Source organism: Typopeltis vanoorti, chromosome 18 (genome assembly GCF_054136105.1).
Source record: "Typopeltis vanoorti isolate ZY-2024b chromosome 18, IOZ_Tvanoo_1.0, whole genome shotgun sequence".
Lineage (NCBI taxonomy): Eukaryota > Metazoa > Arthropoda > Arachnida > Uropygi > Thelyphonidae > Typopeltis > Typopeltis vanoorti.
This window is the reverse complement of record NC_143566.1, coordinates 91,298,373-91,314,799: the sequence shown is the minus strand read 5'-3', so window position 1 is coordinate 91,314,799 and position 16,427 is coordinate 91,298,373. Positions and strand designations below refer to the sequence as shown.

At 37.3% G+C, this 16,427-nt stretch overlaps 1 protein-coding gene across 1 annotated transcript in view; it reads left to right on the top strand.

The window, feature by feature from the left end:
- Window positions 1-16,427, top strand: part of kcc (solute carrier family 12 member kcc) — an 831,023-nt gene that overhangs the window by 692,699 nt on the left and 121,897 nt on the right. Inside the window, exons 19-20 of the mRNA XM_090408412.1 lie at window positions 3,479-3,585; window positions 9,657-9,773. Of these exons, the coding sequence (XP_090264538.1) occupies window positions 3,479-3,585; window positions 9,657-9,773 (224 nt within the window). The remainder of the gene's footprint in view (window positions 1-3,478; window positions 3,586-9,656; window positions 9,774-16,427) is intronic.

Genomic DNA, 16,427 nt, shown 5'->3' with positions numbered 1-16,427 from the left:
TACTCGTGCCACTCACTTCTTCATTCATAATCACCTTTTCAATCTCTTCTGTCTTACTCTCCCGTTCTTCCACGTTGCTTCCCATTTGATCAGATTCATTCTCTGCACTCACTTCTCTACCTCCCAGCAGCAGCAGCAGCCTCTCCAAGTGACCCTCACCAAAACCATTCAAATGCAGTCCATCACTCATATACATTTCACTTCATTATTCACACTTATTGCACACATTAACAAACTGAACTCCTTTCTTCTCACACATTTCTGCTAACATATTATTCATGATCCTTGCTCTCCATCTCATTACTGTCATATCTAGGTAACACACTTACTACCTTTCCTATCACACTATGATCTTTTATCCGTCTCAACATCCTCCTGATATTATTATAAATATATTTATTATGGGCGACTCAAGGGAGTCCTTAGACTCATTGAGGGAGGCCCTAAACATCATGTCCACACAACTATATGACATTCTCACAGTATCTATCATGCCTTGCCTTGAACTCACTCACCGTCATAGCACTCACAACAGACTCTGGCAGCTTATTCCACTCATTTACCACTCTAAAAGTAAAGAACCCAGCTCTAACACCCTTGCTAACCACACTCTTGCCCAGCTTCCATAGGTGTCCCCGAGTTCTTCCACCACCAGTCCTGATCTCAAAAATATCCTCTGAATTTATCCTATAGAAACCCTTTAGCAATTTGAATGTCTCAATCATATCTCCCCTTTTCTGCCTATCAACTAATTTCTGCAACCCACAAATCTTCAACCTGTTCTCATAAGGTTCATTCCATAGACCTGCTATCATCTTGATCACTCGCCTCTGGATCCTCTCCGCCTCCTCCCCATCAAGACGAAACCTAGGTGACCAAATCTGGGCACAGTAGTCGAGATGAGGTCTTATCAAGGCTCGGTACAGAGGTACAATAACTTGCTTGTCTCTGCTCGTCAAAGTATTTTTCAACAACCAAGTGAGTTGATGAGCTGATTTAGCCACTTTTGCAATGTACCCCCTAAACTTCATCTCCCTATCCACCAACACTCCCAAGTCTCTGGCCTCATCAATCTCCTGGAGTACAGTTCCACCAATGTGGTATACTGCTGCTAATCTTTTCACCCAAAATGCAAAACCTTACTTTTTGTCACATTAAATTGACATCCATTCTCCTTGGCCCAGAACTCCAATCTATCCAAGTTGTCCTGCAAGATTTTGACATCTTCTGCATTCACTATTGCTCTACCCAACTTTGTATACCTATCCGACCTGATACCTATCTATACACATCTAACCTGACATGTTCTTTGTTCCCAGTCAAGTCATTTGTCCTTATTACACCTACCAACTCTTTTGCTCACTTAATTCTCATGTCTAGTGCCTCAGTCATTCTACCTCCAGGAAAACAAACCGCTTGTTCAGCACACCTGTAACAATTGAATCATCGTACACTGCCACTCGTGAGTCCTTCGTTACTTCTTTTATATGGATATTATTAATTTTCATTATTTTCACTCATCCATATATATCTTGAATTCTGTTCACTTCATTCTGCATCCATGCCTCATCCTTAACCAACTCAACTTTCAAATCTTGCTTGCTTGCAGTCAACACCGCTCACCACCATACCTTTAACTGCACTTTGTTTGTTTTTTTAACTTCCACTACATTCGTATCACTTTCCTCCTTCCTACCATCAATTGTTAAGTTTATCTGATTGCTCATTCTCTTTTTCAAAACTTTTTTGCCATTTTTTCACTGCTCTTTTACACCGTCCCTGTTTTCTCTCAGACAAGCACTCATCCTCCTTGTGGCATTCTCACTACTAACACTTTCAGTTATCAACAAATTAGCACTGATCAAGTTCTCATTTAGCTCACCCTTTGCACACACCCTCCTTCCATCTGTTTTGAATATCCATAATTTATCAATTATATATTTGGTTTAATCCTTTATCCAAGTGCAAGCAAATGAAGTTTGCGCCTGAATTATTTTCAGGACTGGGGCAACTCGTGGTAAAGGTGGTATAAGTTCTGATCACTTGCCTTAGTATCCCATAATGCAAAGCACATATCCTTGTGGACTAAGACTGGACATGTATAATGCTGTGCATTATAGGAAGGGTTACTACCCAGACCAGTTTCAACTTTCATTGAGGTCTCGTCAGTGGGAGCCAGACCCAGAGGTGGTGATACTAAGGTGGAAGTAACAGAAGTCATATCACCATATACTAGATTCCAAGAGAATGAATGCTGCTAAAAAGGCAGCGAGGGCTAGATTTTTCTCTCATAGGGTGATGCGTGATTGAAATGGATTGCCATTGGATGTTGGGAGTGTAAGCAGTGTAAATGAATTCACATTTACACTGTGAATCTGTGTAGATGAGGATATATTGGAAACGGTCTAAAGAAGATTAACTAAGGTGGTTTCCATTCTATGGAATTTATAAGGGAAGATTGGTGAGTGCTCTTTGTAGATCCTCATGAATAGGAAGTGGGGGGAATATCATTGAGATTTGGGATTGTTGCCAGGTTAATATGAAAGAGATTTTTCATAGAATGGAGGGATATAAAATTAGAACAGGAAGCCATCTTTGGAAAGTGTATAAGAATTATTTGAACTAGTAGAAATGGAATGGCAATCCATTTCAATCACGAGGAGCAAGTTCATTGCACAAAGAGTGCAATGAGGAGAAGTTCATTGCCCAAAGAGTGTTCAGTGAGTAGAATGCATTTGAGAGTGGTGAGTGAAGAAGCATTGAATAAGTTTAAGGCACTGTTTTTTGGACATGATTCTTTTGATTCCATGGAAGTCCAGTATTAATAATAATATGATTGATTGGTTGTACAAAGGGGGGGGGGAGTATTAATTATAAAGAGCATAATTATCAAGTCTTTCCTCTGTTTTGGATTTGCTGCCCATAAGGGATGTTTACTGTTTCATATTCCCTATATCCTTTTTATGGATGGTCCCTTAAATCAGTCCTTTGAGATCAGGCATGAGTACAGAGAGTTCTCTTATATAGTATTCTGAACTCAGGCAGCTTGTTGCAGGCTAATTAATTATATGCACTTTTGCAACTTTACGGACTGGTTTTTCAGCTTTTGAGATTAGAAATCTGAGAACTGAAGTTATCCAGAAGTTAAAACCTTAAAGGAAAGAGTAAAAATACATATTTGTATAACACTTACTAACTCACCTTTATTTGAAAAGATCCTTTTATTTCAGAGAAATGTACCTTTACATCAGTGATGAGAAATTAAATCCAAGTGTTTGTTTACCAACCAACCAATTAACAGTTACATGTTGTCACTCTTTCAAGGCTGCTACAGAAGTGCTGTTAATGAATTATAAAATTAATGTCATCATTTTGTTAGGTTCATTCATTATACAATTTTTTCCTCAATAACATCTTTTTCTTATTTTGCACAAAGTTTTATGTTGATATACTAAATATATATATTAATGAATTTCAGCATTCAAACAAGTGGTTTAGGTGGATTAAAGCATAACACAGTCATCATCGGCTGGCCAGATGCTTGGCGACAGTCATCTGATGCAAGGATGTGGAGGATATTTCTTGGTATGATTTCTTAATTGACATATTTTAAAAAACAATTAACAAACAGACTGTCATTTGTAATGCTTAATTTATGCTATGTATAGGGTATACGAAACTTTAGATGATTGTTGATTGGCTACTTTTGAGGGAACATTGATGAAAGCTCAGCTACCATGTATGATGATTGGAAAGAGAGAAATGGATGTGCCTTGAATAAACTTCTTTTAATTGGGGACAAAAAAAGAATCTGTGGCCACATTCAAACTGTATGCTATCTGCCAATCCTATAAAAACAGACTTATTGTGCCAATCATGTACACACCAACCCAACAAATCAGTAGTTTGTGCTTAATCCTTATGATAATAATTTGTTTATCTGTGTCTACTTGCTGATGAGAATAGGTCCATAGGTCCTTGATATCATGAAAATTAATATACAGATCACTTGCAGATGGTGTATATTCAATTTGTTTTTGGATTCTGATACAGAAATGCAAGTTCATTAGTTGAAGAGTTTAAACTGTTTTACAGCTTTCACCACATAAGGTATTCATTATGTTAGTACTTGCAGTATAGGGGATGGCATTCACTTCAACTGGAAAGGGGATACCTTTCCAGTTGAAGTGAATTCCAACTAGACCTAGCTGATAGATGACTTTCATTGTCTGGTAAAATACCCACCAGCTTGCTTATTGGGAACTTGAAGTTGTTGTCACCATGTTTGATTCTTAGAGCAAGGATTCCAGTTTCTCTCCCCTACCCTCTAATTCTCTATATGCAATGTGAGTAATACCCATCAAGGGTACAGCAGCAAAGCAGTTCTGCATGTTGGCACTGCCAGTTAGTGTACAGGACTGAACCAAATGATAATGCATTTTTAGGAGGCTTTCCAATCATCTGCCACATAAAATCACTGCCATCTATACTTCCAGGTTGTTCCTGTAGAGTGGCTGTGTAATGTTGGGAGCACTGTCGAGGCTACATTATAGTTTGGATACTGAATGCTCTCTGTATGGGCTGAAGTAAAACTAAATCTCCCTCCAAAATTCCCAAATAAAACTTAAATGCAAAAATCTCACAAAAAATGGTTTTCATATTCACTTTACCAACATTCATGGCATCAACAATACCTTAAATTATGTGCAGCATCGCCTTCAGTCATCCAAACTTAATGCTCCATTTCTGACTGAATTCCAGTTTCTGCTGTATCAACCACATCCCATTTTATCTGTCCAAATTATACCATGTATGATTCTTTCTGCATTAAACTTGTGCAGAAAGAATCGTACTTTTGTGCATTCTGATGTTTCTTTGCCGAAGGATATCTAACCTAGAATCTCACGTTTTTGATATCATGTGGCTTAAAATTTCTTTGCTACACTTTGTTTCATTCACATACTTCCTCTACTATTCTTCTAGTTCAGAAAATCATTCTGACCTCTTTGACTTCCTATCTTCAAAGCTCAATTTCATTCAGTCCAAATTCTCGAACAGCATCTTTCTTCATGATTCCAATGTTCATAATTCAAATTTGCTCCCTTTTTCAAATTTCAGTAACAACACACACACAAAAAAAAAGAGAAAAAGAGAACTGATCTCCTTACCAGAATTCCTGACAATCTTTTGTACTTGCCCAAAACTATGCATCTCTTCTTAACTAGTTCTCCTCTTAAGTACTCTGTTCAGGTGACTGCTTTTCTTGGTGCTTAGAGATCACAATCTCATCCAAGTTTCATCTCTGGTGGAATGTCCTTCTTTCTCCCATTCACAACCTCATGTTCTCTAGCATTACAGGAGTGCAAAGTGGGCAGATTTATGTGACTTTTACTCTTCCCTCCTTTCCATGGTCATACTACTGTTTACATTCTTCATATCCAAATATCTGCAGTGATCTTGTTAAAGAAATAAGCTTATGCTCTTGGGTTATACACGATTTTTTTTGTTTTATAATTTTTGAAAATTTTAAATGTAATGATTTTATTGATATTTTTGTATATTTGTATTATGCTTTATAATTTTTGAAAATTTTAAATGTAATGATTTTATTGGTATTTTTGTATTTATTTGTATTATGCTTTATAATTTTGATGTAAAATACAAATATAGAATAAATTTTTGTTTGGTTGTTACTGTTGGAAAAAAAAATTGTAGAAGAGAAATTTGGAGAAGATCCGTTGCTGGGAACAATCCCTAGAAACTGTCTAAGAGGGTCTCTCTCTTTCTTGCTCACATCCTCCTTACAGCTTTCAGAGATGACCTCTAGTTCTACCCTTGTCTCTCTCTCTCTCTCTCTCTCTCTCTCTCTATTCTATAAAAAATCTACTTGGCAATAATCTTGGTATCAACCAACTTATATATCTCAGTTATTCTCCCTGCCCCTCCTTCTATGTATAAGGTTCTGTAAAGTGCAGTTCCTTAATTTGTCATCCTGTCCTGCATTCCAGAGACTTGACACTGACAGTGAATCTTCTCTGCACCATCTCTAAGATATCCTCATCCCCTTGAAAAACCAGATAACAATATCCATATGTTGGCTGATGAAGACCTTATACAAGGAAACTATAACAACCCCTTTGCTTCTGCATGTTAAGTTTCACTTCATCATTGTCGTAATCCATTATGATGTTTTGCAATTTTAGCAATGTGACCCATGAACTTCATTGCCCAACACCACTCCAAGATCCATAATTTCTTTCAATTCCTGCAAAATTTCTCCATTAATTGTACACTCTGTATCCCATTCTTGCTTAGCAGATTTCAAGAACTTTCACTTCGCAACATTAAATTGTAAACTATATTAATTTACCCATCCACAGATTCTATTCAGATCTTCCTGTAAGGCTACATCATATTCCTCATAGTTCTTTCCACCTTTGTATCATCTGCAAACAGCTGCATATCTAGTTAAACCTGTCCCAGTATTATTAATATACAACTTAAATAGTAATGGTCCCAGAAGAAATCCATGCAGCATACAGCTACAATAGTGACATCCCTCTTTTGAGATATCACTATCTAGTACACAATGCACTGATGTCTATCCAAGATCCAATCACCTATTCAACTCTAGTTCTCTTATCCAATCACATCCATTCCAATTTAGTCATCCTGTGTGGCAAAGACCTCTGAAAAATGCAAGTATATCACTTCCTTTCCCAGTGTATCTATCACCATCCAGCATGAAAGAACTGGCCTTATACAAACACTAAGAGACAGAGAAGGAAATACAAAACACTAAGGAAATACAAACAGAGAAGCCCTTGAGAAACAAGTGTACCTTAATGGAGAAAGAATTGAGGAAGTCAGCAAGTTTGAGTACCTGGGATCCATTATTAATGTGAAGAATTGCTGTTCAGAAGACATCAGAAAAAGGTTAGGAATTGCTAAAACAACAGTCAGAGACCTATCTAAAATCTGGAAGGATGGATCTATCTCTATGGGAACAAAGTTGAGGATTTTGGATGCAGTTGTTTTTCCTGCAGCAACTTATGGATGTGAGACTTGGAACCTAAAGAAGTCAGATAAGAAACGGTTATCTGCTTTTGAGATGTGGTGTTACAGAAGGCTGTTGAGGATATCATATACTGAAAGGCGTACAAATGAATGGGTGTTAGAAGAGATCAGTAGAACTTTAAGGCTCCTTAAGGATATTGACAGAAGAAAGTTAAAATAATTTGGACACATAGAAAGGACGGAAGGGGACTTCTCAGAACAGTAATAGAAGGTAAAGTTCCTGGAAAAAGAGGCAGGGGTGACCATCAATGAGATGGATGGATAGCATGTGTGGAGTGACTGATCTTCAGAGAATTGAGGCCACCAGAAAAGCCTGTAGATACCCAGTGAACATAGTAATAGTAGTAAGAGAAAGAGAATATAAAATCTCCAGCAGTGTAGATAAAAGAAACCAAGAGCTTGATTATCTCAGTTCTATCTTATCCTATACAATGAGATGAACTGAACAAGTTTTCAGAGGAGCAGTAATTCTCCCCTATATTCAGTCATTCACAGACAAGATTTCAATGTCACTATGTCAAGAGGATACCAAAGTTTCCTTCTTCTCCCTCAGCAAGATTTTTGATCTCCTTAGGCTTCAGAAACCTCCCCATCCACTATTTAAGACATAGCATTTGCAAGATCACCTGTGCCTGTGGGCTATGTTACATTAGACAAATAGACAGATCAAGAGGAATTTGCATGTCAAAACATTTCAAGAACATGGAGAAAAAAAGAAAACAGAAATCAGGATTGGCAGCACACGCAACAGAATCATACAACTCCAAACAGGAATTATTATGGCAGGTGTGTTGTAAGTTTTTTCCCACCTGGTTAGACTATAATAAATTTACTTTAATCCTTTATCCAAGTAAGCAAACAAAGTTTGCACCTGAAGTATTTTCATGGCTGAGGCAACTCCAAATCCAAAGCACTAGATCTTCCTCCAAAGTACAAGATCAACCTGTACTTTGGAGGAAGTACAAGATGAATAATGGTAATCAGTCACATGAAGAATATAAAGAACGAGCCAGGAGAGTGACTCAGTAAACAAAAATCCTGAATTTTTAATATTGAAAAAAAGCAACCAGAGAAACAGGAGCTAATTTTTTTTTTTTTTACCAAAGGGCTTGGAGCCATACAATTAGCCATTTTTTAAGGAGAAACTAAAAAGAGCTCTTGAAATTAAAGATGCCAAGAAATAATATTCTTGGTTTAATCCTTTTTTCAAGTGTAAGCAAACAAAGTGTGCAAATGAAGTAATTTCATAATTGGACAACATGTATACAGAGGCTATATGACTTCACATCACTTGCCTTAGTATCCCATAATTCAAAGAACATATCCTTATAGCATGTATAATGCCATGCATTGTGGGAAGGGTCACTACCCAGACTGGTTTTGACTTTTATTGAGTTCTAATCAGTGGGGGCCAGACCCAGAAATGATACCATGGTTGAGATAATGCAGAAGTTATATTTCCATATACAAGTTGCCAAAAGGTGTCACACTTTATTACTAAAATACTCTGGATTAGAGATAGATGTTGAAAGTTTTTACACTTGGTTGCTTTGCATTATGAGACACTAAGGCAAGTAATGCGAAGTCATATAGTCTCTATATGTGAGTTGTCCAGTTGTAAAATTACTTAACGAGCAAATTTTGTTCCATGTATGCATGTAATAACCTCACTACGTTTGTTGAAAATCCATGCTAGGAAGTTATTATCAAAATAAATATTACCAAAAAATATATATTATTCATTGAAACTGATGATCATTTAATATCATGCCATTCTTAAAAATAATGCAGGTTCTTGCATTTGTAGGTGATGTCACCAAATGCTCTTTCTCCCAGATATTCAGTACCTCTTTCAGTCTAACCTAATAAGCTTGCTGCCGGAGATCTTATAGGCATCAGATTAGTGGCCTTAGTGGCATATGGTAGATAGAAAAATAGGGCTATTTTCCATCCTGAAGGATGATGCTATTAATTAAAAAGGAGAAAGAATTTAATCTTCTCTTCAACCAGTTTCTTCAAAATGGCTATCCAAAAAAAGAATTCTTAGCAAATTGTTATTTCCCAAGAAATCTATATAAATGCATACAGCTTAATATATGGCACATTATTATTATTGTTGTTATTATTATTATTCTATATCACATAACAGTCTAAATAGGAACTGGGGCCTAATCTTCACAACACTCACAAGTTTCTCATCCATTACTTGAAGCATACCACTATGAATTTATTATTCACATTTTATAATAAAGTGAGAGCAGAATTTGATAAAGGTAATGGCTACACTATGATACTGCTTGACCTTTTCTACATTGTCTATCATCTGAAAGTTATGTTTTGCAAACTGCAAGCAGTAAATATGCTGAATGTCTCACTTGTTTAACTATTGTCAATGAAACATGTCATTGCATTTTGCTCTTATTAAAAATATATGTGGTTCCATTATCTCACTTATTTAAAAAAATTTCACAGAGAGTTATGACATGAATTCCTTGAAGTTAGATAGATTTCTCTAACAATGGCTAATCTTGTGTTTTCTTTATTGATAATGTCTGAGAATATTATTATTTATTTTTAAGATACTGTTCGCAATGTGGCAGCTAGCAAAAATGCCCTTCTTATTCCAAAAGGAATTAGTCATTTTCCAGATCACACTGAAAGAGTATCAGGGAACATTGATGTGTGGTGGATTGTGCGTATCCTTTTAAACAGTGCTTTATGCTGTTCAGTTAATTTATTTTAAATCATAATAAATTGAATAAATAAGAAACAGAATGCTGCATAAAAATGTTTCTATTATTTTGAAGTTAAAGATCAGTTAAAGTTTGCACTTATCAAAACAAATGTTCCATCTTTGAATTCTTGAAACTGCTTTTTTGTTGTATTATTATGATCAGCTACTCCTTTTATAGAAATAACAGTATTTGTCTGTATGAATTTATTAATATTTATTATTATTATTATTTGCCACCTCCAGGGAGTCCAAAGACTCATCGAGGGAGGGCATCCACTCTACAACTCTGCTTCCACTACTCACAATCCACCAACTGACCGCAACTACACCAATGCCATCTACCACTGATCACCACCACTAGTATTTCCACAGACAATCACAAACATCCATGCCCACGGCAGGATTCGCGCCCACAGCTTCTTGACTGGAGAGCAGACATGCTAACCACTCGGCCAGCCTGGCTGGCCATTCGACTAGTTTTGCTGTTACTGTACTATGATCAGATTCTTCAGGAATAAACCAAAGTAAATTAATTCTTTATGTTTAGAAACACTGTAACACCAAACCATTGATTAATGCAAACAAGCAGTTATAATTCTTAGTTTAGTTTACCAATATACACATGTACATGTTGTTCTTCTTGTTGATTTCAAACATAAAATGTATATTTCATATCTCATATTATAGTGGGCAGCATGGCTTTGTAAAGGATAGGTCCTGTCTTTGTAACTTATTCACATTTTATAATAAAGTGAGAGCAGAATTTGATAAAGGTAATGGCTACACTATGATACTGCTTGACTTTGCCAAGGCATTTGACAGAATATCACATGGAAAACTATTACAAAAACAGGAGTGGATAGAAATGGATATAAGGCTAGTAGCATGGATAGAGGGATGACAGTCAACAGAGAGTAGTATGTGGAGTGGAGTCTAGGAGAATGATGGTGACTAGTGGAGTACCTCAGGGTTCAGTAGTGTAGTACCTTAGGGCCACTACTCTTTAATTTGTATATCAATGACACAGGGAAAGATTTAATAGGGGATATTCAGTTGCTTGCTTATGATGCAAAATGGGAAAAAGCAATAGTTGATAAAGGTATGTAAATATCCTGCAGGATAATTTAAATAAAATGGCATTGTTGGCACAGGATAATGATTGTCAGTTTAATGTTACAAAATATAAGGTTATGCACTTCGGGTTCAAAAGGTTATTATTATTATTAACATCTGATCTCAGTGTGTCTACATTCACAACACACTCAGGCAATGCATTCCACATGTTCTAACCCCCCCCTCCCATTGAAAGGGTTGAAAAGGTTGTTGTTATTATTATTATTATTAACATCTGATCCATGGAATCAGAGACTCATCATGGGAGGTACACACTATGGCACACAATGCTCATCTAACCATGCTTTAAACTGATTCAGTGTGTCTACATTCACAACACGCTCAGGCAATGCATTCCACTTGTTCTACCCCCCCCCATTCTATGAAAAATCTCTTCTATGTCAACATGATAACAACCCCTGACAAGCTTATATGTCTCAATCATATCCCCCATCTTCCTCCTATTCACAAGACTCTGCAACTTATATTCTCTAAATCTGTCCTCATACTCCACATTCCAAAGACCACTGACCACCTTTGTGAATCTTCTGTGACCCTTTCCAACATATCCTTGTCACCATGAAAACCTGGCAACCAAATCTGTGCACAATAATCCATATGAGGCCTGATCAAGGCCTTATACCATGTCATCATAACCTCTCTCTGTTTCTGCATGCCAGGATCCTCCACATCATTGCCATTATCCAATGTGACATCTTTACAACTTGTGCAATGTGGTCCCTGAATTTCAGTTCCTTGTCCACCATCACTCCTAGACCTCTGATCTCCTCTACTTCCTTTAAAGTTTCTCCATCAAGTGCATACTTTGCATCCTATCGTTGCTTACCGCACAAGTTACATATGCATACAGGTTGCATATGGTGTATCATATGCAACCTGTGTATCATATGAACAGTGCTTGTAGTGTTTTAACAAGAATAAAACTGATTTTGTGTGTCAATTTATTACTATGGATGAGACTTGGATTCACCATTACATACCAGAATCCAAACAGCAGTCAAAACAGTGGAGAGAAGCAGGTTGTTCAGCACCAACGAAGACAAAGTCAGTTCCATCAGCAGGAAAGGTCATGGCATCAGTGTTTTAGGATGCTAAAGGCATTTTGTTTATTAATTATCTTGAAAAGTTTAAAACAATAACCAGGGAATATTATTTCAATTTAACCAGACTAAACTTAAAATTTTAATGAGAAAAGATCCGGTTTGCAGAAAAAAAAAATCATCTTTCATCGGGACAATGCACCTGCCCACAAAGGTGTTTTGGCATTGGGAAAATTAAGGGATCTGCACTATGAATTGTTGGAACATCCACCCTATTCCCCAGATTTGGCTTCCTGTGACTTTTATCTCTTCCCAAAAATAAAACTCTTCCTCCCTGGTCAGCCTTTTTCTTTGAATCAAGAGGTGATTGCAGCTGTAGAGGGGTATTTTGCAGATCTTACTGAGAACCACTACATGGACAGGATAATGGCACTGGAGCATCGCTGGAATAAATGTATTAGTCTTAAGTAAGATTATGTTGAAAAATAAAAATAATTTTGGAATTATAAATTCGTTTTTCATTGTTAGGCCAAGAACTTTTCAGACTACCCTAATAGTCAGAGAACTAGCCCACATCTTGACTACTGCACACAGATTTGGTCACCTGAGTTTCTTTGGGGCAGGAGGTGGTCAAAAAGATTCAGAGACAAGTGACCAAAATTGTGACATGATTCAGAGACAAGTGACCAAAATTGTGACATGCTGTGAAATGCTCTCTATAAGGATAGGTTTGCGGGTTACATAGTTTAGTTGATAGGCAGAAAAGAGGGGACATGATAGAAACTTTTAAGATATTAAAGGAGTTTTATAAAATTGATGAAGTGAAAATTTTCAATATATGACAAATAGTCAGAGAACTAGGCACCATCTGTGGAAATTGTGTAAGTGTGTGGTTAGTAGGGGAGTGCAGACCAGATTTTTTTTTGCGTGGAGAGTGGTGAGTGAGTGGAATGAATTGCCAGAATTGGTTGAAAGTTCCCTGTCAGTGAATGGATTCAAGGAAAAGTATGATAGGATTTGTGTGTATGATGGTTGATTTGGATCTCCTGCGATGAGTCGCTGGACTCCATGGAGATGCTGTAAATAATAATAATAATTTTTTAGACCGAAGCCTTTAATTCAAGAATCATACCTTTGTTTTTATTTCATCATGTGGAAATGAAGTCATATCATCTGTGAAGTTTCTATAAAGTTTTGCATGTAGACTTTGAAGAAATACACTCAATGGACAAATAAACCATTAGAGAAAGGGGTGAATGGAAGTTGACACTGGCATCCCCCGTGCATAGTGAAATACACCCAAACCGAATATAAACCATAAATAGGCAGACGTCGGGACTTCCCAACAGTGTATCACAATCGACAAACATGAGTAAACATCGCGATCTTAGTGACTTTGATCGTGGATCTATTTTCGGCACAAGACAGATGGTTCATTCTATTACTTAAATTGATAAGAACCCTAGGGTTCTCGATCATAACTGTATTAAGGTTCTCCCATGAGTATACCAGCACCCAGTGAGCAAGTGGTGGCAGACCACATGGCATTGATGACCCAGGTCACTGTAGATTCTTCAGGCTCATACAGACCAAACTTAGGGCAGTGGCATCACAAATCACATCCAGTTTCAGTGTCAACAGGTCCAAGCAGCTTCAGTGAGCAAACAGTATGGCATACCCTACATACCATAATCATGTACCACTGCTGACAGCACGTCATTGGGCATTGCATCTCGCCTGGTGTTGAGAACATCGAAACTGGACCTCTGCAGTGGACCAGAGTCGTGCGGTCTGATGAATTCCGTTATAAGTTGTACCAAGCTGACTGGAGGGTGCAGGTGTGCACCAACAGCATAAGGCCATGGCCCTGTCATGCCAAGTCGACTTTGTAATGATTTGGGGAGCCTTCTTGTGTGTCACATTAGGTCACTTAGTGTGTCTGGTGAGGTCTTTAAATGCTGCAAGCTACCAGAATGTACTGGCTGATCACCTACACACTTTCATGGCCTTCCTGCATCCTGCAGCTGATGGTCTGTTTCAGTAGGACAGTGCCCCCCCACCAGGCTGCAATCACCCGGGCATGGCTCGAGGAACACTCATCTGAGTTTGAGACATCCAGTGGCCTCAAGATCCCCAGATTTAAATCCGATTGAATCTCTCTCTGGGATGCCATAGCGCAAGATATCAGATTTGTGTATCCGGAAGAACTGATGTCTAAGGCACAGTTGTGGACAATGCTGCAGCAGGTATAACTGGAATTTCCTCCAGCAACTCTCTGGCATCTGGTGAAGTCAATGCCTCAGAGAGTACAGGCTGTTATTCACACTAGAGGAAGACATACTATTAGATAGGTATCTGTAATGTTTTGTCCGTTGAGTGTATATCACAGTTTTACTAACTTGGATAACATCTCTCATTAAATGTTTCCTTATTTCTGCTAAGTCTTTCCAGCATACCTAACTAATATGACATGCAATGAATTTTGTAGATTTGGGGTGGTGGACAGTGGCTATTTCAGCAATAATAATATGGTTGTGATTTCATGTAATGATCTGAGGCCTGAAGGAAACTATCCAAAAGTCTCATTGTATTTAACTCTTAGATATTGAGTCAAATAAATAAAAAATAAAATGCACAAGTATCACATTGATAGTACTGGATTCCAGGAAATTGATCATGCTAGGGACTTGGAGTTAAGGGTGAACAGAGAATTTATTTCAAATGTCACATTGCAAAAGTAGTAAAAATAGTTCAGAGGATTATATGGATGTTGAAAAACCACTAACAAATAAAGATAGAGAGGTTATTATCCCTCTTTATAAGGCTGTGCTATGGCCGTATAAAAAGGGATAATAACCTCTCGGCCACATCAGGCCACCTTGGTTTCTTTGGGATCGGGGGGGGGGATGGATAGGATTCACAATCAACCTATCTTCATATGGAGTAATCTACAGGTCTGTGGGTTGTAAAGCTTAATTGGTAGACAGAAAAAAGTGGACATGATAAACTTATAAGTTATTAAAGAGTTCTATGAGATTGACACAAAAAAAATTTATCAATACATGATGAATAGAGAGAGAGAGAGAGAATGAGTGGTCACCTCTGTAAGTGGTGTAAGAGCATGGTTTATAAGAGTGTGCTGTAGACTAGATTTTTTTCTTGGAGAGTAGTGAGTGAATGAGTGGAATAGATTGCCTGAATTAATTCCGAGTGTCCTGACAATGAATGAGTTTAAGGAGAGGTATGATAGGTACTGTGTGTATGAAAGTTGTGTGAATGTGGATCTTCCACGATGAGTCTTCTAACTTCATGGAGATTATCACCATCATCAGTTTCCAGATATGTACTTTCAAGGGATGTTCAGGCTTCTATGATAGCACTATATGATTAAGTTTACATTATTAATAATCTCCTATCAACAATTTTCCTCCAACTTAGTCTATTACTTGTCAGCACTCCTATATTGTTTATCTAACATTTCATTCTTCTAAGACACTTCTACTGAATGAATCCACCTAGACCTTGGTCATCCTTTAGGCATTTTTCCTGCCATCTTAATATCAAACACCTATTTTAATGTGACGATATCACCTTAGATTAACCCTACTCACTCAAACAAAGTCAAGTTCTTTCCTGGTGTCTTCATTTTTAATATCATTCTGCCATTGATGTCATCTGTTCCACCCCATAATTTTTCTCAGAACTCTCATAATTGTGGTCTCTAATCTTTGATCAAGTGCTTTGTTTCTAACCAAACTCTCAGATCCACAACTTAAAACAGGTTGGAACACTGTCTTGCATACTGCTAATTTAATCTTTTGACTGATTTCTCTCTTATTTCTATACAAAATTTATTCAACTGCCTCCCCACCATCTTTGTTTATTCTATTGTCTGTTTCCAGATTTAACTTTCCATCTTCACTAAAAACTCTGCCTAAATAGCTGAAATATTTTACTTGTTCAATAGGCTCTCCATTCAGAATGCACCTGAAGTTTTCTACTTTCCTACTTATTTTCATAGTTTTGGTATTTTTATCGCTGATTTTCATGCCAAATTTGTTACAGCTGTTATTTAATTTAGTTAGAGATCCTGGAGTCTTGCACTGGATGTGGTTGGGAGTACATCTTCTGCATGAAGCAGAGCTAAGTTTGATATCTCCAGTTCCAATGTCAGGAAGAGTGCTGATAATGTGCATCCATGTCTTAAACCTGATTTTACATCAGGTGTAAGATGTGTTAAGACCTAATGGCACTATGGTAACCTCACTCAAGGAAAAGGCAGACCTCTTGTTATCAGTTTTTTCCTCCAACTCCTGCCTTGACAACCAAAGCAAATCACCTCCCTTACTTCCACAAACTGTCCACTGCACACCTCCTCTGAACTTTTGCCAAAAAGACATAAAAAAAAAACCTCTTTAGTTTTGATACTAATTAGCTTCTAG